At 44.5% G+C, this 26,498-nt stretch overlaps 1 protein-coding gene across 2 annotated transcripts in view; it reads right to left on the bottom strand.

Annotated features, from left to right (window-relative positions):
- Positions 1-9,091: 9,091 nt before the first annotated feature.
- The window catches only part of EMCN (endomucin), a 54,761-nt gene continuing 37,354 nt past the window's right edge, over positions 9,092-26,498 (bottom strand). For both annotated transcript variants that reach the window (XM_075420114.1, XM_075420115.1), the window contains 5 exons: positions 25,965-26,060; positions 24,221-24,245; positions 23,132-23,193; positions 12,090-12,152; positions 9,092-10,799 (listed from right to left, as the gene is read on the bottom strand). In XM_075420114.1, coding sequence (XP_075276229.1) covers positions 12,094-12,152; positions 23,132-23,193; positions 24,221-24,245; positions 25,965-26,060 — 242 coding nt within the window. In that variant the 3' untranslated portion in view covers positions 9,092-10,799; positions 12,090-12,093. The remainder of the gene's footprint in view (positions 10,800-12,089; positions 12,153-23,131; positions 23,194-24,220; positions 24,246-25,964; positions 26,061-26,498) is intronic.

Genomic DNA, 26,498 nt, shown 5'->3' with positions numbered 1-26,498 from the left:
AACCTGACGTGCTGAAGGCTTACCTGTGAAGGGTTTTGGGCCATCATTGTCTGATGCGGATGGGGATGTGTTTTCTCCATGCAAGCACACAGAGGCTGTTGGAGACCAGTTCATATTAGCTCTCTTGAAGGAGAGGGAGGATTTGCACCAGAAGGTTTCACTGTTTCTCTGGCACTTTGTTATGGCGTGCTGAAAACTGCAAGTCAACTTAATTAAAAATAGACCCGTTTTAATTAGTGTGAGAGATGAATGCAAGTGGTAGAGGAGCTTCATGGTGTTGGTCTCACCTCATACTGGCTGTTGCCCCAGCAAATGGGGCGGTGATGCTTGGAGGTGGCGAGATGCAGTTTGGGAGGGTAATGCAACAAGTTTCACTGCCAGATATTTCTGGTGAGGCAGCTGCTGGAAAATAGCATTGGGTGAGCTGCAAACACCATGCTGGCGTGAACACCGGAGCAGAAAAAAGAAAAATAACAGGTGAGCCGTTAACATTATCGCAATATTATCCTCTGAAAAGATGACCAGCAGTTGCAACTTCCCTTGTTTTCTGTTTCACTTGCAGGACTTCACGCCTGAAATGTGTTTTCCTGGGCATGGAACCCGCAGAGCAAAAAAGGAGCAGGGCCTGCATGAGCTTCAGTGAGCTGTTGGTCCCATCCCCAGCACAGAGGCATGTCATGCCTTGGCAACTTGATGCGCTTGCAGTCTCATTTTTTTCTCTTGGTAACGTGGGGATCATGCTACTCACTTTCAGTTAGAAAACACAGACTCTAAGTATTAATGTGCTCCATTTGAAAGGGATCTCTGAAAGCCTAGAAATTATTTTAGCCATAACAGGGTTTCTTCTTCGCTGAACACCACCCTGAATACCTGGAACGCTTGCTCCAGTAATCACGTCCATTAAGTTTTCCTTGTTTTGCTCCATCAGGTAAGCTGTTTATACTCTGCACTAATTCCTACTGCTTCCAACACACATGGGCAAAACAACTAATTTTATATGTCAGACCCAGCGATGCGAAATAAAAAACATATGTGCCTAATGACTGAGGCTCAGCTAAAGTTAGTGCATTGCCTTTGCATTGCAGCTGAATCCTAACGATTGTGTTCCTAAAACCGGCACAGTAAACCAGCTGGTTAGGTGCCCTCATTTAATGAAGGAAGAAAAATGTCTGGAATATTTTTAATCAAATGTTTCTGGATCTAGAAGTCACCTTCATTCTGCAATCTACGGCAAGCCTCTGAAAGCTGCAGCTTTTCAGACAAGTTTTTGTAAGTGCAAGAAAACAAAGATCCTTCTCTCCTCTTTCCAAATCACACCTCTGCCTTGCAATGGCATCAGTCCTGTGCCTCAGAGAGGGCTCTGATATAATCAGACCACCTGGTGTAGTTCATGAAAATGTGTGGGGCCAGAAGCTTTAATTTTATTCTACCACAGGATGCATGGGTACCTAAACACACACTCGTTTGCCCCAAGGACGCAGCAACCCCACTGATCTTCGGCATCAGGATTGTTCCCCCTTATACTCAGCGGCACTGAGTCTAGTTGGAGGCCGGTAACTAGTGGTGTCCCCCAGGGCTCAGTACTGGGCCCAGTCTTGTTTAACTTCTTCATCAATGACCTGGATGAAGAGTTAGAATGTACCCTCCGCAAGTTTGCTGACGACACAAAACTGGGAGGAGTGGTAGATACACCAGAAGGCTGTGCTGCCATTCAGTGTGACCTGGACAGGCTGGAAAGTTGGGCAGAGAGGAACCTGATGAGGTTCAACAAAGGCAAATGCAGGGTCCTGCACCTGGGGAGGAACAACCCCATGCACCAGTACAGGCTTGGGATGGACCTGCTGGAGAGCAGCTCTGTGGAGAGGGATCTGGGTGTCCTGGTGGACGACAGTTTGACCATGAGCCAGCAGTGTGCCCTGGCTGCCAAGAAGGCCAATGGCATTCTGGGGTGCATCAAGAAGAGTGTGGCCAGCAGGTCGAGGGAGGTTCTCCTTCCCCTCTACACTGCCCTAGTGAGGCCTCATCTGGAGTACTCTGTCCAGTTCTGGGCTCCCCAGTTCAAGAAAGATGAAGAGCTACTGGAGAGAGTCCAGCGGAGGGCTACAAGGATGGTGATGGGACTGGAACATCTCTCCTACGAGGAGAGGCTGAGGGAGCTGGGCTTGTTCAGCCTGAAGAAGAGAAGGCTGCGAGGGGACCTTATAAATGCTTATAAATATCTGCAGGGTGGGTGTCAGGAGGATGGGGCCAAGCTCTTTTCAGTAGTGTCCAGCAACAGGACAAGGGGCAATGGGCACAAACTGAGGCACAGGAAGTTCCATCTGAACATGAGGAAGAACTTCTTCCCTCTGAGGGTGACGGAGCACTGGAACAGGCTGCCCAGGGAGGTTGTGGAGTCTCCTTCTCTGGAGATACTCAAGACCCACCTGGACAAGGTCCTGTGCAGCCTGCTGTAGGTGACCCTGCTTTGGTGGGTGGGTTGGACTAGATGACCCACAGAGGTCCCTTCCAATCCCTACCATTCTGTGATTCTGTGATATACTTCGGGTTCATTTTATGACCTGCATGGGGACGGAAAACTGAGCATGTGGACGAAGTGTCGCTGTACCTGACCCAGCCCTGCTGCATCGAGCTGGGCAGCGCTGAGCAAAGGTGCCCGGAGAAAGGCAGGGCTGTGGTTTCCAGCCTACAAACGGCACGGGGATGGCTTCAGTGCAAGTGCCTGCGTCCTCCAAACAATGCATGGCGGACACCCCACCAAGGGCACAAACCCTGCAGTGCTCACGCTGTTGGTGATCTGTAGGCACAGGAATATTGTTTCCTTGAAACTTTGAAAGCCCAGACCGAAGAGACAGCACCTTTGCTCCCAAGACACTGCTTGAAGCAGCAGACTGAACCCCTCCCCGCCTGCCCGGCTCTTGCTTCTGCTGCTCCTTCCACGTCGCTCCACCCCGGGGAGAGAAATCTGTCACCTTTGCTGCGTCGTGTTCCTGCACGTGCTACTGCTGCAGGCCAGCAAAGCTGCAGAGAACCGCTAAAATGCTTTTTAAAAGAAGTTTAAAAAACTTACGAGCTTTGAGGAACCACTTGAAGGTAGCAAGCGTCGCTCCAGCTCACGTCTTTTACAGGTTTCAACGCTGGGCACAGCAAGCAGAGAGTCAGGATCCAAACTTTAACAATGAGCTTAACAAGGAGGTTTTAACTGTATTTTTAGGTACAGAGCTCGATGGTGGCTCTGCCGAGAGGACCAGGTGGTGCCCGTCACAAACAGCTCTTCTCGGTACGCAGACGCTTTTGTGGCTGTGCGAGGGCAGCAGGCACAGCCCGGGGAGATGTGTGTGCCTTCCCCCTTGTAACACCGTGAGTTTTCAGAAGAGGGCAAAAGCAGACCGCCCGAGGGAGCAGATGAAAGCAGCAGCTCTCAGAAAGAGAAGAAACGCAGCCACAGGATAATAATTTTTTCCGTCATCTGCTCTGGTCCTCAGTGGGACGCGCCATTTCCGCATGCCAGGGACTGAGATGTACCCAAATACTGCCCAGACCCCCAGCGAACCACTCCTCCCAATGCTCAGCCTGCCTGCTCCCGCGGCAGCAGCCAAGCCTGGGCAACCGTGGGGGGCCTGACTGCACCCAGGTTTTTGGAGGGTGGGAGATGTCCCAAAGCCTCCATCCTTTGCAAACAGCAGCACTGATTGCTGTGAAGGAGGGCGCAAACCTACCTGGGAGGGAGAGAGGGAAGGTGCACGGGGCCGGATTTCCCTGGTGATCACGCAGCAGTGGCACCTGGAGGAGATGACCGGGGTGGTGGGGCCACACGTGCCCTGGGGCCAGCCCCCTTGCCTATCCTAGCCCCTCGGCCAAGCACAGTAAGGCGCAAGAGCGTGAAGGCTTGCTGTGGCTCGTGAAGCACCCAGCTTAATCTGCACGAAAGCATGTCCTGGTTTGCATCCAGGTCCCATTTTATCTCCATCTCCTGGAGGTCCAGGCCAGGCCCCTCACGACGAGCGTTGAGCAGAGATGAAATCACCGCAGTGCGATCAGATTGTGAATGCCCACTGATTTTGGGATGCGAGGGAGGGACCGGGGAAGGGTGTGGGAAGCCAGCCTGGGGCAGCCACGCGGGTTTGTACCCGGGAGGTGCTTTCCCTCCCGGTCCCACCTCTTTGCCCCCCGCTGTGAGCAGGGGCTCTGGCTGCGCAGCGGGGAGCATTTAGGGTTTTCTGTAGCTCGCCTTTGGGATCTGACCGCCTAGAGCAAGCAGCCCTGATGGCCAGCACCCTCTGGGTAGCGCAGCTGCAGGTACTGGCCATCGCCTCCTCTCTGCCCTTGGCATCAGGCGTGTGCTTCCCTGAGGGAAGCCATTACGTCCCAGGTGCAAAGACTCCTTCCAGTCACTTTTTGGATAGTGGCAGCTCTTTACTGAGCTCCCTGCTGCTAAGCCTTCTTTGGAGCAGTACGCGTGGGGCTCGTGAAAACAGGACTGAAAGCGTGAGAGTGTGATCAAACTGGCTGGCGTGGGGCACCTGTGGCTGCATCCTGACCCGCAGCGAGCAGCGCTGGTCATACGCTGAGGGCCGAAGGCTGGAGCTGGTTTTGTCTCTCCTGTGGGTTGTTCTTGGGGTGGATGCGAGCAGCAGAGTTCAGCTCTGGCTCTGAACTCCCCACAGCTACGCAGGTTTCGTTTGGCATGCTCTTCCTCACCCTTCCTCCCTCACTTCACCAGATAAATTCAGGCAAGGCGCTCGTATGCATAAAAGCTGTCAGAAGAAGAACTTACAAGTACAGGAGCTAGAAAAGGCTTGAAGTGTAAAGCTGGCAGCCCCCGAAGAGCTGCAGGGACTATTCAATCCATCTGGTGCTCCTGGGTGTGCAGCAAACAGGCTTTTGACTAGTTCATAACTGTGGCACATGCGAAACGCTCAATTATTGCTTCTTAGAAAAACCAAATTATCTCCTGGAGTCAGAGACTGACAGCCACACCGTCTCCGCAGCGTTACGCACGGCTGAATTTTTGCCGGCTTATTCTCTGCTGTTCAGTACTGCCTGTAATTGCATTGCATTTTAATTGTTGAGCATCATCAGAACTTCAGCCCCGGGGGCAGTGGAGGTGGTGAGAGCTCAACACATCAAATTACTACCCAAATTGCAGCCAGACAAAAAGGAGAGTGGGGAGGAAGGGAGGGAGACAAATGAGCCACGTTCATTAGAGGAACAGCAACCCTGACCGGGGAAGTGTCCTACTGCTGTAATAAGAAAGCTGAAAGTTGTTAATAATAATAAAGAGCACAATAATGCAGTTGCTTTTCTATCAGAAAGCACCACATCTGTGAGAATTTAATTCATCATGGAAAGCAGAGATGAAAACCAGCAAAATGCTCCTTGCCTGCATAGCCCTGTCTTCCCTCCAGCTTCAGTTGGGGTTTTTTTGGGGGGGTGCAAGACCTGTTGTTGCACTGTTCAGTGCCACTCCCCTGAGTGCTATGGTGAGGCCCCAAAAGCTGGCATCTCTGCTACGCAGACCGCGCTGTGTGAGGCAGCGAGGCACTCCTGTCCGCAGACGGGCTTGCCTTTCGCCCTTGGCCAGCCAGGGGCCCTGGCGATGCCCCTTTTCCTTTCCAGAAAGGTGCTGTAGGCTCAAATCCCTGTGGCAGGTTTTGAAGGAGAGGGCCATTCCCAGGACTGTCCAACGGCAATGGCGGGGCAGAGGCAGAAACCAAGGGAGTGGGACGGGTGCGACACGGCCCCCTCTGCTCACACAAGTTGGGCAGAAAGCGCATCTGTTTTTTCTCCTCTGGAAGGTCTGCCCGTGGGGACCAAAAGCGGTGGATGCAACGGCTGGGTCATGTGCTGTTGATGAAAGAAGTGAATTTTGCCACCTGTGAGCGTCCTGACGCACGTCAGAGCCCATGTTGGGGCTGCCCTGCTGAGGCACCGCAGTAGTTTTGACCTCAAATAACTGACCAAGCTCCGTGCAGCACCTGGAGCTGTGTAACACCCACAAGCTATGGGAGATCCTTCCAGGGAACAGGAACAGCGCAATGCGGCAGCCACCACAACACAACAACCACAGGACAAGGGGTTACCCGCAGCCACCTGAAGAAGGTGCAGCCCTAGAGCTGCCCACCACAGTGTGGGGTCCCCACGCCCTAGCAGGACCTGCTTAGTGTCCCTTGCAGGCCACCAGCGGGCTGCTCACAGGTCTTTCTCCTGGCCGCATGCAAAGCCATGGGCAGATATGATCATAGAATCATAGAACAGTTTGGGTTGCAAGGGACCTTTAGAGGTTGTCTAGTCCAACGCTCACGACGAAGGCAAACAGGCAGGCACGTCAACAGACATAGCTGGCACTTCCAGCAACGAAGATGCTGGTGGTAGCAGAGAGGTTTCTGGCCCTGACCCCAGTGCAGCCCGGTGGGAAGTGGCTCTGCCACAGCTCTTCACCCAGGGGAGCGTGCAGGGTGGACACGAGGGAGCTGAGAAGATCCTTCAGATGTCTGTGCTGAATATTTCGAGGGTATTGGCATTTCACATCAGCTGCATTCACTGGGGTTAATTAAAGCTTGTGTTTTATAGATTGCCCTTGGCCATAAACTGAAAAGCTGCCTCAACTGGGAATCAATAGAGCAATCTTTAAGCTCATTTATTTTATTAGATATAGAGTCCTAATTTGAAGAAATTGAGGACCTGTAATTAATGGTGCCAGAGAGGTCCCAAGATGTATGTTTAGAGCTTCCCGAGGAGAGCGCTTTGCCCGTAGGCGCAGTGTGCTGGAAGCGCCCGGCATGCCGGAGCGGAGCAGCGGGGCCGGGGGATGCTCCATCGGGTGAGCCCCAGGGAGTGCTCCGGTCACGCAGAAATCCAACAGCAATCCAACAGCCAGCTGCGCTGCTCCCTCACCCAGAGATGGAAGGGCAGGCTGCCAACAGCGGCCTTGCCACCACGGGGTGGAAAAGCCAGGTCCAGGGGTCAGAACAGGGCTGCTGGCAGCCCACGTGTCCCGGGGATGCTGCAAATGCCCTCCCTGCCCCGAGCCGGTGGGACGTGTGGGCTTTACGCCTTCTCTACATCTGCCGCACACCCACCTGTGGTTAAAGACTTCAGCCCTCTTCAGCGGAGTGTAGTCGCTCCGAAACCACCAAAGCCTTTCGGGGTTTTGGAGGGCGACATATCTGGACGGTGCCGCTGCTTCCCCTTGCAGCAGCCTCGTGTGGCTTCCCCACACCAAACAGAGGGCCCCCGAGGAAGGTTTTTTGATTTAAGCACCTTTCTGAGCAGTGCCATAAGTAGCCTGTAAATAGCCTTGCCCGCAGACCCTGGGGCGTTGAGGGCCAGAGTGATTCCTGTGATACAATAAGCAGAAAAATGAACAGAAGCCTGACCTGTTCATGAGCAGTTCACCTGAGGCCCTCGGCCAAACATGCAAAAATAACTATTTAAGTATTTAGAAGGCTTCAGCCCCTACTTTTATAAAGAATTATTTTCTTTTCTTTATGCTGTTTTCTCATTTCTGAACCTTTTTCCTTTAAATAATGATCAAAGTCTTTTTCTTTCTGGTATTTTTTCTGTTATGTGAGTCAAATAAGTTGCTTGATACAGCATCTTAGAGTAGAAAGCAAACAGTCCACTGTACCACACCTTTCTATTTGTTTGTTTGTTTTCTTTAATGCCCACCTGTCTTGTTTGGGACTAGATCCAAAGTCCCAGTGTCCTGCAGTTGGTCACTCCCAAAATATTGCGAGTCTTTTAACTGACCAGGGTTAGGACTTTAGGAAGGGCTTAGGGAAACTTTCCTATCCCTGAAGACAATGACTCACCTTCCCGAGCTGAGCCCGAGATGAACAGCGCTGAAAATGCCTTTCTCCTAGCAAGCCTGAACCCCACAGGGTTTACTGACAGGGACTAACTATACCCCAAACAAAGTCTTTGTGAGCCAGTTATGTTCCTCAGTCTTGAATTGTAGCATGTAGATCAGAATCGTATGCTTGACCTAAAAACTTGTTTAACTAGAGCTGAACTAATTTGAAAGTGGATCCAGTTCAACCACATTTGCGTGGGCACGCTCATTGCACACTGAAGTGGATGTCATTCACTACTGCACCAAATTATGACACAGAAGCTGAAGAAGACTTGATTTAGGTGGGACTGTCTGCAGAAGATTTGATCAAGCTTTAGTGGAAAGTGTTTTACAAAGGTAGATCCACTTTCCTAGGTATCCTCAAATAGATAAACCTTGCATGTGGAGGACCTGCCTTTACTTTCGTGGGTCACACTAGTGACTTAAATATTCGAGTGGATCTTTTAGACATGTGTTACACCAGAGCTGTTGAGCCAGACAACTAGAATTGATTTTTCGTTTCTTTTTCATCTACCTGAGCCATTGCATGTAACTTCTTTAATAACTGAGTTCTCTCTGCAGTCAATTCATCACCTCCCATTAAAGCCAATTCCAGCATCTCCACCTTTGTAGAAGAAAGAGCCCCAAATATTCTTCCAAATCCTTTCTGTGCTTTACAGGTATCCTTCAAGAAGATCTGCCTTCTCTTCTTCATATAACCATCAGTTCCCTCCTGATCCTCCACAAGGATGGAAGTTCATACATTTCCCTTTACCACAAGCTCTGTTGCCTCAGGGGTTGAGGATCACAGGTTCCTCATTTCTGCTCTCCACTCTACCCACCACTTTTGCTTCACACACACTCATGCAAGCCAGTCATTTTGAGGCACGTTTCCCAGCCTTCCCAAGAGAGCTTGGTTGTCTGCCATTCCCCTTATCATGAAAAGCCCAAACATCTTCCCCTGTTTTGGTGTTTTTCACTTTTCCAGGACCAAGATTTGCAGCAAGCCCTGTTCTCTCCCCATCAGCTCTTGTATGAGGAGTTTTCTATACTCCACTTGCCACCCCCAGCATGCCTTCTGCAAGGTCTCATGCTCCCCCTGCCACCACCATGCCCAGAATATCTAATGTCAGTTCTCTAGGCTCACCGTAAAGAGTTCAGCTCGCTCTGTGCTACTGGAATGCAGAGTAATGAACAATAGTTGTATTAGGTATGGGTAAGGAATTGCATTTCCGCAAAGAGGAAAATAAGAGCTGCTTAATAAAGAGAATAACTTTTAATAGGCAGTTAAATTTTCTTTTCTTGACACACCGTGGTAGTTTCTGAACAGATTTTGCGCAAACATATATATATATTTCACAATCTTTCTCTGTGTTTTTCTACCGTCCTTTCAGTACAATACAACATGCTACAAAATACTTTTTAAATCAACATGAAAATCCACACTGATTGCTTTTTTTCATAGGAAACTTCAGCAATCAGGAATCTGAAGAGTTGCAGGTGCCAACTAGCATATTTTAGATGGCCTGACCTTTCCAAAGTAGGCATCCAAGACTCCTCTGCTCCTGAGCAACCCAAGTGATCCAGGAATATCTGAATGAACCACATAAGTTCAGCTGTAGCATGGAGGATACTTGTTGGTTCCCCATCTTTTACAGAGCTTCATCAAAAGTTTCTCTTGGTGCCACTAACACAGAGGATTACTAGACCCATCAAAGTGGAAATCAGAGCAATAGTCAAGCACATTTTTCAGCTTTGGGTATAAACATGAACTTACAATTCTGCTCAGTTTCTTGCCAGACTGCTAGGTAAATTTTCTTATTTCAGAGAGGGAAATTGGAGAGAGGAGTTCCTCAAAAGAATTGCATCAGTAAGTGTCTAAACTTAGATCATTGTCCTGGCTGTTGGCCCTGCGCTTATGCCACCAGTTGTTTTCTTTCCATTCACCAATGGAGGTTCTTGGCAGGCTACCAGAGTCACTGGATTGAGACCGAGCAGATGCTCACAGTAATGTAATTTTCAAACATTTACAGGTCTAGAAAAGTAGGATACATGCAGGTAGAAGCACTACTTGATATTTTTGAATTGCCAGCTCTGTACAAATTAAGAGAGTCTGTAATTAGCACTTGAAACACTCTTCAAACTTCCAGAGTTATTCAATAACCCACAGGAATCCCATGAATTACTCAGAACAGAGGGAAGAAGGTTCATCTGTAAAACTGCTTATCTTGCTGGTCCCCACTGTGTACCCCAGGCTATATAGGAGACATAGTTCTAGCACACGTAATGCAATTAGCCAAGGAACAGGTGAAAAAGGACTATGTTGCCTGTTACATTACAAGGATCATATTCAGTAATTCGCAGAATTTCAAAGAGCCTCAGTGCAAGGTATCTTGCGCCCCTTCACATAAAAAAAGCACACACAATTCAGCATTTCACCCAGGCATCCCATCCTGTAAACATTTATGACAAGTGAAGAGTGTGCTACAGTGAGGAGTCTCATGGAAATCACTGAATTGGTTTTCATAGTGGCAATTTGCCCAGTACTGTTTCAAGGGTCAGGCCCTGCTTGTATTTTGCTACATACAATTAAAACAACCCTATCTACCATAAATTCAACAAATTATGCTAACACATTCCCTCCTGTACGTGCAGAAAATTATTTTAGTAACTACTATGCAAACATCACCAGATTTTTACGTTCTTTTCAACCTTATAGACAGTTTTCCTGCTTTTACTATATGTGAAAATAATAAATACACATGATACACCAGTTATTAAGCCATCAAAAAATTACGTGTCATTCCAGAAGGCACAGGAGACACTTGAGATTCAGAAGTCAAGAGTTGGTCATTAGCACAAGTGTCCTGCCTGGTAAAAAGCTTCAGCTGCTCCACATTCCCTGTGGAACCGCAACTTCAGTGGAATGTTCCTGCATATTGTGATAAAACAGGCTGCTTCACATCTGAAATGACAACGGTAGCTCAAGATTACTGTTCCAGGTAAGGTTGTTCAGGAACGTAAGAGTAAGCTGAAATGGACAACACAGAGTAAATCCAATATGGGATAGAAAATAAGGAGTAAATCCGCTGTCCAGGATGCTGTCCTGCATCTGCACAAACAGAACCACTCCTGGGTTTTCAGTAACATAGGCAACTTTGCTCTCTGCTGCTCTGATTCAAGGGACAAAGAAGGTTAATTTGTCCTTACTGTTTGCGTTAGGAAAGCTCAGTTTGCACAACTTGAGGAAAATGAGAATAGGCCAAAACCATCAAAGATGTTTCGTAAAAGGGTCTCTCCACATTTCTGGTCAACCAGATCTCTCTCAGTGGAGAGTGATGGGACCTGTTCTAGAGGGTCTTCACCCTACAGTGATGGTGGAAGGCTGGGCTTTGCCTGGGCCCAGCACAGCTGCCTCTGTCCGGTTCATCTCACATACGCTGTGACATCTAGTTCCTCAGGCCATCCTCCTCCTCTGCCTCCCTGCACTACCCTGGCCACACAGGGCCCTTCCCACAGCCTACCACTTTCCCGCAGCCGCTTCCTTCTCCCACACTCAGCAAAGGACCCCATTTCCCCACAAATGAGAGAAGCAGCTCCGTGGGAAGTGGAGATTGTGGAGCCTGAGAAAGCTTCATACATGAAGGAAAACGCAGCGCCCACATCACAAACCGTGGGTTTCAGAGGTGCTCCGATGGTCTCCGCGCTTGCACACGTAAGAATACTGTCCCACACCTGTCAGTTTTGCAGGTTAGCCACTAAGGACTTCAAGCTATAATAAACCACCTCAACGAAAGTTCTTGCTTTTGCGTGATGTAGAACGGACACAGATTTTTCATGAAACCAAAGGAGCTGAACGCTTCTGGGTATGAAGTTCCTTTTTTTGTAGGTAACTTCCTTTAAAAACCTCTTACTTCTCACACAAACAAAAATAAAATTCACCTAGGGAATTGCAACCAGGAAATGCTGAACTGTTAAAGCCGAATGCTGTGTCTATAAAGGTCTACCTCTGCGAGGCGGCAGCTTCTTCAGTCCCTCGGTTTGCCTGGGACTCTGTTTGTGACGGTGTGCTCCAGCTGAGCTCTGTTTAGGCCACTTCTTCCTGCGGTTTCTGCCAACCGAAGTCATTGCTATTTCTGTTCTGCATTTTCAACCCTTTTGCTTAGTTACATGGCACAATACTGAGACTAACAAGTATTACGGAGACTAACAGACATTAATGTTACAAGACGCAAGACAAAAGCAATAAACTTACATATTTATTGCTGAGGTGTGAAGAGTTGCCGAGTTTTATTCTTCCCCTGAGATGAGTGCTCTCCTAAGAAACAGAAAATATATTCGCATCGGTTAAATATTCAAAGATGAAAGGACAAATGAGTCTAGCGGGAACACATCACTGACCACCATGCAAACTAGCCAGTCTCCTCGTCAGACTTGCTTAATCAGCAAAACCTGTCCACGCAATAGATTTTTACCTCTCTCTCTGTGTTCTATAGCTTATTTCACCTGTGATTTGATCTCAAATGAAGGGTTACTACCACAAAGTATTTCCAGGTTCTCAAGGGGTTAGAAAAGGCATATGACTTTAATTAATTTTTAACTATGATTAGGACATTAAATTATAAAAGAAAGAGATACAACTATATAATTAATTTTTGCTGATATCGCTTACAGCAGTTCAGTCGGTCCAAGCAGGAAAATGAACATTTTACAACTTCAGTCAGGGATTAGACAGTTCTCTCTCCTTCCCTGGAGAAGCGGAGCTGCTACCAGCAATTATAGGCAGACAAATAAACCTCCAGATGAGGACATGTTTACAGTTGCCCTGTTTCCAAACGCATGTCCCAGGAACGGCTGTGGGATTTCTTTGCGTCAGAGATTCGTACATGGAGATGAACGGGGAATGGCACCCCCAGACTGGGCAGAGCCCCGTGGAAACAGGCACAGGGTGGAAAAACACAAATGCCTCCAGGAAACTGCCTTCTGCCTCTCTGCTCACCTGTGGAGACTATTTAATGCCTGATGCATACACACGAGGCAAGAAAGTGATGTACTACATCCTAGCAAAAGTGAAGATGTATTAAAAAGCTTGCATATGATCTACAGCCTGGGGCTGAAAATTGTAATACAAATTAGGATTATAACAAATTTACTGATTAGGCATTTAAATAATTAACAGTCAAATTAAACAGTTGCCCTCTTGAAGAAAATAGAAAAGGCTCATCAATGATTTTCAGACAGCTTTTCTTGGCAGCAAAAAGGGCTCTTTAATTTAGTGCAGCCTTTTGGACAGGACTAGAAAAGTCGGTGTCTAGTGGAGTTCAATGAGAAACCTTGAAAATTGTTCAACAATAACGTGCTGGAATGTTGCTCACTTCCCACGTGTTTGATTTTGGATAAAATTATTTTAAAGACATTATAAAGCGTTACTAAGTTAGAGCTTCAGAAGTTCTGATGATAAATTTCAGCTAAAAAAGCCTTCAGCAACTGCTTCAATAATTCATAACAGAATTTTTTAGAGAAAAGGAAAGCACAAGTTTCTGGTAGAAAAGGTGAAATATTTCAACAAGATTTATACATTTTTGGTAGGTGAAAATTTTTTGTTAGATAAAAATCTCATTTTGAAAAGCTAAAATAAAGTGAACCAGTTCAAATACTGTATAGCTTTGTGCTAACAAAGGAATGAGACTTTAAGAACTCTCATTTCTTTTTTATTTTTATCTATTTCTTCCTTTATTATTTCTTCCTTCTGCATGTTTTTACTTTCCTTGTTCAATATGCAGAAATAGAAGACTTAATAGGGCGTGAAAGGGAGAAATTGGCAAGATTGTTTAAAAAAGGAGGTGTAGGAGAAATTAATTGAAAAATGTATTACCATGGAGAAAACAATATTCAACAGTTGTAATAAATATCAATACTTTGATATCAGTTCCACTTTCAACTGGTTGCTCTGCCTATGCTAGAAATTAGGCAGACTTACGTGGAAGTCTGATACTTTGTGCCACAGGAAAATAGCACGTCTAAAGAGAGGCTGCAGGGCCAGCATAGCTCCCTGGATAATGTCCCATTGATGCCAATAGGCTTTGGATTAGAGTATGAAATGGGTGAGGCAGCGCTGGCTGCAGGACGCAGGCTGCTCGAGCGGTACCTGCCGACAGTGGCAGGCGGGACAGGAATGGTGAATTTGCCTTATTGCAGACCCTGAGACTGCAGCACACAGACACTCACATGCCCTAGATAGAATTTCTGGTGCTATACACAGTTCCTGGAAATCGTGAACTGCCACAAACTATCGCTAAACTATTCCCTATAACATCAGTGTCCAATGAGTGTTCTGTGCAGGCAGTGAAGTGGCTCTGTGTTGCTTTGCCACCACACACCGAAGAGGGCAGGAGCCTGTAAGAATTCTGAAACAAAACCAAGTTATTGCTACTCTGTGGTTGCAAATGTGTCTGCAGATATTTGCATTACAGGTTCTACAATCAGTAGTGCCAACTAGCAGTTCAGTGATGAACAGAGAATAATTATATATTGGAGAAGAAATCGTCCCACAGGTGCTCTCTGATAACACAAACAAGGGTAACACACAGTTTTAGATATAGGGCGCCTTAAGACTGCACAAAGGGGTGTCTAGAACAATTTTGGAGTCTAATGGCTCAGCAGTTTGATGTTCTGCTAAATATCCAGCTGCAACACAAAAAGCAAATTAAGACAAACATTCAGGTTAGTTGCAAGTGGGAAGACCATTTTACTGAGCTCAGAAGAGCCTTAACTAACAGAAATAAATTCCAACACTGCAAAAAACCCAAATTTGTCCCCAAACCACCACCCACTAAAAAGAAGACCTTGCTTCACATAAGGGAAATGAGAAACAAACACTTATGTTTAGTATTTTGTTAGAACAAATGATGGTTTAATTGACTGACGGAATTACTTCACACAGAACTGATTGCCAATGGAGAAAATACGCAGTGCAGTGTCAGTGCTCAACCAGCCTAGATGGATTACTTGCATGGTTTGAAGGCTGTCATTGAGAGACAAAGGGTACCAACAACAGTAAAATTGCTGGACACCACCACCAGTGAAAAACTGACTTTTGTTGTTTCTGGGTTATCCATTTAGGGGAGGGTGACACACAAACTCCAGTGTTGCACACTAGGAGATGGAAGGTATCAAGAGATACTTAACCATCAGCTTCTCACAATGTAATTCTACACAATCTTGCATAATGGTAACCTAGTATGGGCTGATCCCATTTGATAGGTGCTATGCAAATAATTTTCAGATAATGGGTTGAAAGTTCATTGGACGTTTGACTACTTTGATAAGTAAATGAGCGAACTGCAGAAAGTGGAGATGAAGGGAACTGGAAGAAAGTATTTGGTGCAGTTTACAAAGCGCTGTCAACTGCGCAGCTGCAAGTGCAGCGTGACCCTCTTTACCTGTGGTCCTGCCTTGTGACACCTCTCCTGATGGAGGAGGAGTTGTGGGCTCATATAGATTGGCAGAGGGCAGAGAGAAGCCAACCTCATATATATCACGCACTTCTACAAAAACTGAAAGAAATGATGCACAGTTTGAGAAAGAGGCCTTAGGAAGATTATTTGGAAAATGAAATCAGATTGATACTGACATGGAAGTTTTAGCTGACAAGCAAACCCTGCCATTAAATGTTTTATTCTCCCTCTCATCCTCCGATGTTGCACCTGTTTGTTGATTTTTGTCTGAAATTGGATTGTAAACAAAGACATAGGCACTGCGAAGTCTCTAAACATTGCTGTCATATAATACAGACAGATCTGCAGTTAAACTGCCTAATTTATTGCTGCAGGGGGCTGTGGGTGCCACAGGGGATAAGATAAATTCAAGGAAGTAGAAGCCACTGAGAACTATGAAGGACCAAAGGTATAACCTCTCGTTGAGGATATCGCCAAGCCACAGACTGCTGGAAGGCTAGGGTGGAGGACACTTGACTGGACTCCTTCCCTATTTGTTAGCCTTGCCTTCATATCTCGTGCTAGCCACCCTCAGCGACAGGATTTGAGGCTGCATAGATGCAGGATCTGAGCAGGTACAGCTGGCTCAGATCATAGCTTCACAGCTTCAATATTAAAAGAGAAGGTGCTTTCGCAACTACTGTAGTACAGCACCGGTCTTTCATACGCACAGCCTCCCACATGGCACCCCTCAAACACTTCTGGAGCCCCAATCGCCGATTCACCCAAGTAAATTGGCAGTCTGGGCACTGGGTCTGATACAATACACACTGCACACATCCTCCTCTAAAACGCAGTCATGCTTAAAAAGGATGAGGATGAGGAAGATATAATAGGAAAAATTTTGTATTCATAACTCCTGATCCTTCAACATATTTGTTTTAAGTGCATGGGAAGTAGACTGTAAACACAGATACCGAAGACTCTGCAAAATTAAATGTTTAACCGGTAAAATAACAGTACTTCAATGAAAATGCAAGGTTTTCTTCCTAATTAAAATTTCACTTGTGCAGTATTTTATTTGATTTTTCGCTCTCACAAATATACTCCTTTCTGACTATTAAAGTTGCATCCTGATGCCAGTATATGTGAATAAGCAATGAGCACATAATCAGCTGAAATTACAGATTGTACAAAATCAATTTTGAAACTGAAACAAACATTTCTTTGTCTTACCTTTGTGGAAGGCTATTGTATTAACCTCACTATAATTTCCTCCCCCCCTTCCATTTGATTCAGAATCTGAATATATTATTCAGAATACACATACACTGCAGAACATGATGATATAAAAGACAGTTAACAGGTTATATCACTATGAGTACAGAAAGTCTTTGACCTGGGCAAAGCCCTCTTTGACATTATTGAGAAAGCTGGAAGAAAAGAGATACAAAAAATAGTCTTTGACCTAAAAAATAGGTTGTGCTGCATCTCAGATTACACTGTCTGTAACAAAAAATGACTTGCACTGTTATTTCACTGCAATATCTGCTGCTGAAAAATTGCTCATAAGCGGCAGTCTGGTTTGGAGCAAAGAATTAAAGCAAGTTTTTCATAAAATATGATTGCAGAAACCCATTTTTTATAAAAGTACAAAACTACCTCTGCAGACACAGGAATCTAAACATCTATTTTTACCACACTGAACTAAAAGAAAGAGAGGTGCATAACAGAAGCTGGAGAACAGTGCTGAGTGGGACCCAGTGCCTGGATGCACTGGCTAGGCTTGGTGTGGGGCAGTGGGTCCATCACTTGCAATGTGCTGCAGCGCTCCCCTGCCGCAGACCTCACCCGTGCCCCTGCAAACTGCTCCTCACCACCCTCAGCAGGACAGAAGGTTCTGTACAATCCACCACTGCAGACAGCGCGCATATGGAAACATTCAGGTGAAGCGTAGGAAGGCAATTGCTGCTGAACGGCCAGCAAAGGTTGGGGAGGTGGCTCCCCAAACAGAGGAACATCTTGGAAAGCCACACTGGAAAACGCTCCACAGACGAAAACATCCCCTGACCCTCAGCGGTCTCTGATCGTAAAGAGACTGCTTTAAAAACTCTTGCAAATGTGCACAGCTTGCAAACCGCATTAGGAATATAGAAAGAAGCATACGCTATTTGACATTTTTGACTACAGTTTTTCCCAAAACTCTCAGCTGGAAGTGCGTGTAGTCAGACATTTGTGGTGCGAGTAAACACAAACAGAATCCAGCCATAAGCTGCAAAAAGCTGAAAAAGAAAGTTTATTCTTCAGTTTCTACGAAGAAAGAAAGCACAACTTCAGGCCATTATACAATATAAGGTTAAAAAAAAAAAAGTAGAGTATCAGAAAATGAGAAAGAGAAGGAAAAAGAAGTAGGTACTTGATCTATCTCTTTGTTGTGAGGGGACCCTTTTCTATGAAGCAGCTTCTAGGTTTTCTGCCTGTGGGGAAAAAAATAAGACACTGAAAGTACAGCTCATAATAGCAATAAGAAATAATCAATATCATATCCTCACACTAGTAGGAGCACCGGCTCTTACTGCTTCTAAGCACGGAGCATGCCAGCAGACTGCTCTCTGCTGACCTGCATTGCTTATTTTGCAAGTGAGAGGAGGAGGGAAGGGAATTTTCAGTGACAGAGTGCCTCACCTAGAGAGCTGGCTTCTTCACCTGCTCCTAGAGGCATCCACCTGGATCCTAGCCAAAATGAGAAATCAAACTACCAACGCATGTTGAGAAACCCCATGGTCTACTATGGAACCATGGCCCCCAGCAGGGGTAAGTTTCCCTGGGTTGGGCCCCTAATGAGGTAAAACCCAAAGATTTCTTACCTGCTTAAGCGCCACAATCCATGCTCAGATGTGCTCAGCATAATAGAAACCAAGGAGGAATAATCCTGTACCCCAGCTCCAGATTTGTCCCACTCTACCACAGCCACAGGCAGAATAATTGAACAGTCTCAGCATTTGGAGATTCACAAAAAGCAGTGATGAAGATATTGTCATTCAACTGCATCATTTCAGAAGACCACAGGATTTTCCAGGTCCAGACCCTAGCACCACAGTGGACTGTCTCATCAGGTGCTGAGCTTCGTGTATATTCCAATGACTGAGGCAAGTTTCTGTGCTGAATGAGAACAATGTTTTTTTCTTTGTTCAGTGATGATTTTGGTGCTTGGGCACTATGTATAATACAGTCATCAGCCTCTGATATTGAAGGTTAGGAATCTTCAAAGCCTTTATAGAGAAGGCTTTGGAAATTCAGGAAGTCCAGAGGAATGCTGCAGGCACAAACTAAGGTCATCTCAAAAGTGAGTGCAATTATTTGGTCTGATCAATCTATGCCATGAAATCCCATGTATCTTCAAGGTAGGTAGCTCATCTTTGCACAAGGGACGCACCCAAGAAATATAATGAAATTCTACAGGCAGGATGTACATCCAGTTGAAGAAGTAGATAGCAGCTCTAAGGTTGTTATTACTGTTAACCAGCAGCAGCTTTCGGAAGAGATGTGGAGCATACGGGGAATGCTGGTTGTTCTACATCCTCAGTTCATACTATTTAGTACTGCACTGCCATCTGAAAGCAACTCTAGAGATTGGCTGATCCATTTCTCCAATGTGATTACATGAAGCAGAGGGTGTGTCACATATGACAGGTCAGGTCTCTCCTCAAATATCCACGTTTGCCTGGTACGTTTTCCCAGGTTTGTTTAGTAGCAACACCTGAATTTCCATTTGTGTCCACAGTGGGTGTCTTGGGAAGCCCTACTGCAGACATGTATCACGCACCCTTCCCCAGCCACCTTCCATCCCAGGTGCCTCACAAAAATCTGAGCCACATCAGCTTTGACACATTTAATATCCCTCCAGCAAATTCAACGCAGAATAGACAATACCCCTGGAAGCCGATTAAGTTATATCCTACCCTATCATTTCAAAAGAGCACATACTGGTTAGAAAACATGCCCTAATGAGTCAGCTTATCCTTGTGTGCCAGGATTATACCTAACAACTCTGAAATATTATGTCACCTGCCACATTCCTATGAGACTTTATAGTGAGTATTGAACTGGTGCGCTGCTACTATAAAGTCCCTTCATACATTTAACCTGCTCTAGAATGGGTACTCCAGGCAAGGGCCAGAAAAGAAAATTGTCACTACACAGGTATGAATGTTTCTATCATGCACCATTCATCTGTATGGAGCAGCCTTATTCCAATTTATATTCCTCAGCATTTCTGTTACTGAGGAATTTCCATCTCTCAACATTTTTCGTGAATCCTAAAAGGTGATTAATATCTTTGCTGGTTTCACTGAAATACGCAAGAACCCTTACAGCAAAAGTTAGGTATGTTTTCAAGGTAGGCAATACTTTATCATTAACTTCATGGATGATGGTACCCTCCATCTTATATTCTTGGGAAACATATCTACCCCTGACAAGACAAACATGCACTTCTGTGGGCTATATTGAATTCCAAATAAAAATTATTTTTGCAGGTAGATTTTCTAGAGTTGTGTATTGTAGAAAACCATTTATTATCCCCATCAAGAGCCACCCTAAATTTACCTGTATAGTCAACACTGAATGGCTGTAGCAAATCCTATATTTGCACAATAGTGTGAAACTTTTGAGACTATTCACTATCGTAAGCATTTTTATCCAAGCTGAGTTTTCACATAAGAATCACGTACAGGCGCTTATTTTGCATCAGGTGTTGCAGTTCACTGGCAAATGTGCATGAAAAATTCAAAGTGTTTAGTTTTGTCTGTTTTTTTTACTTAACATCAATTCTCAAACAGTATTACCTTCGAGCTGATAAGCCATCAGCAACTCCATCCTTCTTAGAAGAGTTTTAAAAATTGACAATACTAAAGCTCAGTTTTACCTAGTGTTCCTGACGATATTGCGCAATTAAAAACCATTATTTTAGTCCAGGATTAACTGAAGACTGTTCTTTTCCTGTATTATTTCACATAAATTGTAGGTATTTGAAATAATATTCTTGATTAAATCTAATTCAACTATGCTTCTGAAAAAGGAGTCTTTCTTTTAATTTATACTCAGATCTAATTTTAGAAGTCCTAAAATAGGATACTTCAGTAGTCAATGGACCTCCATAGGTCAGCTCATTCCAGTTCCAGATACACGTCCAAGACAGATGGGATAAATAGCCCTTTGGACACACATATCTCTTTCAAACTGACTGTGCAGCTGGCTTAGTTTTTAGATAGATAAAATAAGGCAAGATTAAACTTACCAGAATATCTGATGAAGATATATCATGCAGAACACTAACACAGGGTTTATCTAGATTGCCTGCTTGAGCAGGTTGTAGGTTGTATACTTATTTGATTTGGGTACATGGTTTTTGCACATTTTTCAAACAATTATACAATCTCAAAATCTTCTGTTTGGAATAATAAAAATTAAAAAAAACATGATTATACTTATAATTAAGCCTAAAGTGAATACATATCAAAGCAGAACTTTGTTGTATGTATGCTTGATCTTAGGCAGCTGAGCAGCCTATCGATAGTGAGAGGATGATGTAGGTCTATCTGTAAAGTTAAGGCTGCTCTTAAGAACTTTCTAGTTTTAGTCAAAACTTTTTGAAGTTTTGTTGGTGTGTAGAATCAAAGGCAGATATAACACATACTTTCTAAACAGTTGGACAATGAATTCACCTCTTAATGCAGCTGTATTTTATGTATCTAAAAAGGAAAACGAAGAACACATGTAAAGAATTTTACACAGTGCAATTGGTTTTGGTATTTGTAAGAGGCACCGCAAGTCAGACGTTTCTACCTGTACTACAAGAAACACTTGTCTGTATGCCTGAGCTTTTAATGAAGCAAGTAAATCTTATTCAAATGGGCAGGCATCCTAACGTATTCCAAAATACCTGTATGAGTGACAAATATTTCTGTAAGAAAACAGGCCCTTCTTTCAGAGTGCTTTCAATTTAAGAAGTGTCTCTAAAAACGTGGGGAAAAACAGGACTTCCATTTCTGTGAAAGCATGTTTAATTCTGAAACATACAAAGATGTAAGAATTCAAGAGAAAATGGTAGCTAGTTTAAATATGAATTGTATTAATGAGACGAGGGCAAGAATCGTGTCTTCTAAGTGGTTATGACTCATACCTTCCAGTTATAGCATGCATACATCATACTTCAATAAAAACGAATATCAAGCATCCTCTGGATGGAAGAAATTCAGATACTTGGTGAACCAGCAGCTGATTAACAGGCACCAGACCTCATCTTGTGAGTCTTTTCTCATTTACCCTGCTGTAAACCACAGCTAATTCTGCTGCTGCCAAGGAAGTTACTTTATTGTTGAAACCAGTATGAGGGCAGAATAAATCAAAAAATGATTGTGAATTCCAGTTTCCGACTTCATTCATCTTTAAAAAAAAATACTATGGTTTTAAATGTAAACATACACACAAATCCATGCTCCTTAAAATGAAGCTAAAAGTCCATTCCCAAAGACACAGACTAAAAAAACAAATATTCCCAAATCACAAAGCTCTGAAGTGCAGTCACTTAAGTGCTAAAGTGAAGTTTACATTTGCTCAGCAGCAGTGGGACAGAGTGATGCATCCTGCAGTGGAGCATGTTTCTCCTCCCCCTCTAGCCTGATAGCGTGCTTCTCTGTGCCTGCGAGGCTGCGGGGACCTTGCATGACCCCTCTTTATTGCAAGGGCTGCCAGAGCTGCCCTGGGGGTCTTCTGGATTGCAAAAAAGCTTCTGGGAATTGCAGAGAAGGCTGGAAAGTGCAAACTGCGCCTCGCCAGCAAGTAGAGGATAGTTCAGGTCAAGTGCTGTGTTTCAGAAGACTTCTTGAGAATTTAGAGGAAAGGGAAGAGCAGCTATGGGCGAACTTCTGAAATGTCAGTAGGGAAAACAGATGGCCAGAAACCTTAAAAAAAAAGGGTTTTATACCTAAAAAAATGTAAAGTAAGAGGCTGTTTTTCCCAAAGAACTTCTGCAGATGAGGCAGGAGCAAAGGTGGGAACCACACAGCTGAGGAAGTGAACTGCAATGGGTGAATGTGGGAAGTTTTGTTACGAGTAGCTCTACCATGAGAGGTTTCTTTGTTTTGTTTTGTTTTTGTTGGATAGCTGGGAATCAGATTAGTTAGAATTTTGTTCTGCCTCAGTCTTATTTTTTGCTACCCTGTTTCTTGCAGAACCTATAACTGCATCCGTCTGTTAGCTTATATTGATGAGATTTTGCTTTCTTTTGTGCATATTATCTATAACCTCTGTTCCTTTAGGCTTTATTACACACATATTTTGCCAGAAACTGGATCAATGAAGCACAGGACGGAGGAATTTGAAATGAGAGTAGGATTTTGAAGGCAATGGGTGGCTGGGTACAGTGCTGACTGAACACTGCCAGCACCAACCCCAGCAGAGCCTTGTTTACATACAGCACTGACTCCCAAACCTTTTGGCCTCTAGAATATTACCAGTCCTCAGACTTCCTTGTGTAGCCAGATCTAGCTGATGAATATCATGATCATGGTTACTCTTGAACATGACTAGCTGTAGATCATTTACCGTCAATGATGTTAAAAAGTTACTTTCCCTAAAACAGTCATACTTCTCACTTCCAAACACTGATACCAGACACAGTGCAGCTGCACTGCAGCTCTACAGGCTCCCAGTCTGGGGATTTGCACTGTAGAGGAGTTTCTTGCAGGGACTTGGACCTGACAGGAACTGAAGATGGTTTTACTATCAAAAATGACATCCCAAAACTGCTCCTCGCTGGGCTCAGAGAAAGAGACATACACACAGAGAAAGCACTCACCAGTCTCAGGAGAAGTTGTCTTCACAGAAAGAAGTTTGACTCCTTCTTTATCTGACTGGGCCCTGTTGAAGTCAGAAAACATTTCGGCAGACAATCAGCATGCAGCTCAGCATGCATATTGGTCAGCCAAACAAAAGTCTAAGATTATGATCCAGAGGATGCAGCACCTATGCCAGTCTGCACTGGCAGGCTTGAAACGGGCTTTGCATGGGATCATACGCAAGTATTGGTGGTGGAAAACACCATATACCAGTACCTCTGAAAACATCCTTTTCTTAAAATATGTAATAAGTCAAGTTGCATGACTCCAGGTTTAATCAAGTGCTCCACAGAAGAAGTACATCTGGTGGAGTAGAGGGAGTCATCTTTTTTTCCTCTGTCAACACAAGGCTTTTAGCCATGTTGAATTGCAAGAAGGACCCCTTAAGATGTCCAGAGAGTCAAGGCTAGCAAGTATATCAGCAGCCCAGATGTTGCTTTTGGTCATGCAAAACATAGAGGCCACAGTCATACTCAGTGGCCTCTGGTATATATCTTCTAATGGGTCTTTCTTGGTTTCACTCTCCTGAAACTCCTTATGCCAATACTATTTTAACTAAGCCTCTGCACATGGACTAGTGGAGAGAAGATGGGACAGAGGAAAATGAAATAATGGGGGACACGAGAAAGGAAAGAGAAAAATAATCTGGAATAAAAATCATTAAAAAGAGAGAAAAAATGGACAAAAGAAGGGGGATAGGAAAGGATAGAGGGAAATCGATGGGGCAGAAATTGAAAAAAAACAGAACAAAACTGGGACGATTGCCCCTGTGACACAGCATAAGCCGTTTATCCATTTCCAAAGGATCCCCTGCAAAACAGTTGAGAGCCATCACGTTTCTATCCACGCTGGAACAGCTGCTTATCATGCATACAGGTGTACAATAACTGCAAGCGGATAACTTTCAACAGGATATTTCTCTTTGGGGCGGCAACCACTTACTATGCTTAAACAGAGAAAGATCAAAGAAAATCTCACACAGAATCTGCTACATTCACAAGTGCTCCATGATAGATCTCAAAGCAATGAAAAAACAGGATTCAACCTACTGTTCAGTGCCGTTCTCTTGTCTCTCTGGAAGAAGGAACAAAGTTAATATCATTTTGACTGCTGGAACTCAGTTAAGTAAATGTTCAGACATAGCTATTGCAGTTGCTAGCAGAAGGCTTAGTTGTGATTTTGCAGTATTGCATCAAGTACATTAACAAAATCAAGCAGCTTGTATGGTAATGGGTGCTTTTCTATCTCCCCAAAACATACCCATGTCACCTATGAAAGTGAACTGATATTGCTCGAATCGATACTTCTGTAAACTAGTGAGAATGACATGTGATTTGCACAAGAGCGCAACGGAAGTGCATTTTTCCCTGCAGCTCCCAAATTCCCGGGTAGCTGGCACAGAGGAAGCAAGCATGCAACAGTTCCTGAGTACGTAACAACTGAGCTGAAAGATACAGGGTGAGGGGAGTGAGAGAAACAAGCTGCCAGAATGTACGCTCTGGGGGATTTAATCTGGCACAACATCTGAGAACAGAGTCTGCCATCCCTGCCAATGAGGAATGGGTTTCTCCCCAAAATGAGTCATATACCAAACATATTTTATTCTTATGTGCAAGTATGGGCAGATGGATGGGGTTGAGGGGTTACATCAGAGGCACGGAGCCAACTCTAGCCCCATGGCACTAGGCAAAGGGCTCTCCATCCGCAGGGGAAGCACAGTGGATAGACCTGAACAAATCCTGCAGGAAGCACCACAGATACTGATCTACCCTAGCTCCAAAGTGAATTTGCTAGTATGATGCCTGCTGATATTTGTGTATGGAGGAGGCTGGCGAGGAAATGTTCTTCACCTCATATCTTTATCTCTTGATTCCAAATATTCAGTAATTTCCTAAGCAAGGATCACACCTTCCTGTGTTTATCTGGGTCTGGTTTTCCATGTCATTGGCTAAATTTGTTGTGACACGCAGTTTGCCTTGGTCTACAGCTTCCACACCCTGTTGTGAGTTTATATTTCCAAGGCCTGGTGATTTCACGGTTGAAGCTCTGCACAAGTCTCCTAGCTCATGCCAGCTTGCAAGCAGAGAAAAACCACAGTGTGTATTCAGATCTGGGTTTTCACTTAATGGAGAATTACACTTGCCTGTGGCCCACTCGGGCAACTCTTTGAAACATTTGGCAAATGGAATTTAATAGAATTACACTCCCCATTATATTAAGTATTTCATGGAGCAAAATAGATACTGGCTTTAGCTGACCTGTTAATATGACTGTTTCTGAAAATACTGTTTGCTCAGGGATTTTGTAGCCACATCAATTGTACTGTGACTAAGATTTTACTTCTGTGTGTATGTATATATCAGGTATTTCCTAAAAGAAAGCATGGATACTTCTTTGCCTGTATGTAGAAAAGAGATTAAATAAATATAGTGGTTTTGTTAAACAGTATCTCCAAAGTTAGTTTTCACTGTCTTTTTCTACCTGATTGACTGATTGTGTTAGCACAGCTGTTTGTTAGCTCTTTGTAGCTGCAAAAGTATGAACAAAAAGCTTTATGGCATTATATATTCTCCAAAAATCAGAGGCATTTTTTCTGCCTCTGTTCTTCCTATTGATTTTGAAAATGAAGTGTTACTTTCCTACTTTAGGCAAAATACTTTGAAATACAAGAAGCTTTCCTATCAGACTACTGCAACATCTATGGTTAAGGTAATCTAAAAAGATCCCAGAGATCTTTTGATAACGAGCAGCACATTGATCTTTTTCCCTCCACAGAGAAAGCAAACCAAATACCTGGAGTTTTCTTCTGGCACATTCTGTGCAAAGCCACCAGTGAGAAGACAGAAAGAGTAATGACTATCAAGGTGATGACAACTGGCAAGATAACGCCTGCAAAAGAGGGAGAACACAGTGTCAGCTTGGGGGCCAGTGTTGATGGCCCCCAAACGTTTTGCGAAACAGTCATGTTTCAGGAATAAATTTTTGATATGTGCAATTTTTTTCTCCTCTTTTTTAAAAACAAGACTCATCTGAAATTCAGCAACTGAAGCGATTATTTCTGTTTTAACATTGCATGCCCAGAAAGACACCAAGGAGTTACATAATCCAGTAACAATCCCCCCAGCACTTGCAACCAGTGATAGAAAATGCAAGATCTCCTTTTTAAATGAGGACATTTCTTTCCTTTTATTATTTCCCACCATCTGCCATTTCCTGACAGGTGTTTCCCAGCCAAGAAGCAAAAAGGAAAGAATTATGTAATGAAGAGAAGCTTTCCCGAGGAAATATATAAGCCCACTTTCTCCCCATTTATCTTTTTTCTGGCAG

The sequence above is a fragment of the Opisthocomus hoazin genome, chromosome 5 (assembly GCF_030867145.1).
Source record: "Opisthocomus hoazin isolate bOpiHoa1 chromosome 5, bOpiHoa1.hap1, whole genome shotgun sequence".
Classification (NCBI taxonomy): domain Eukaryota; kingdom Metazoa; phylum Chordata; class Aves; order Opisthocomiformes; family Opisthocomidae; genus Opisthocomus; species Opisthocomus hoazin.
The sequence above is the reverse complement of the archived record's forward strand: the minus strand, read 5'-3'. Positions and strand labels throughout refer to the sequence as shown.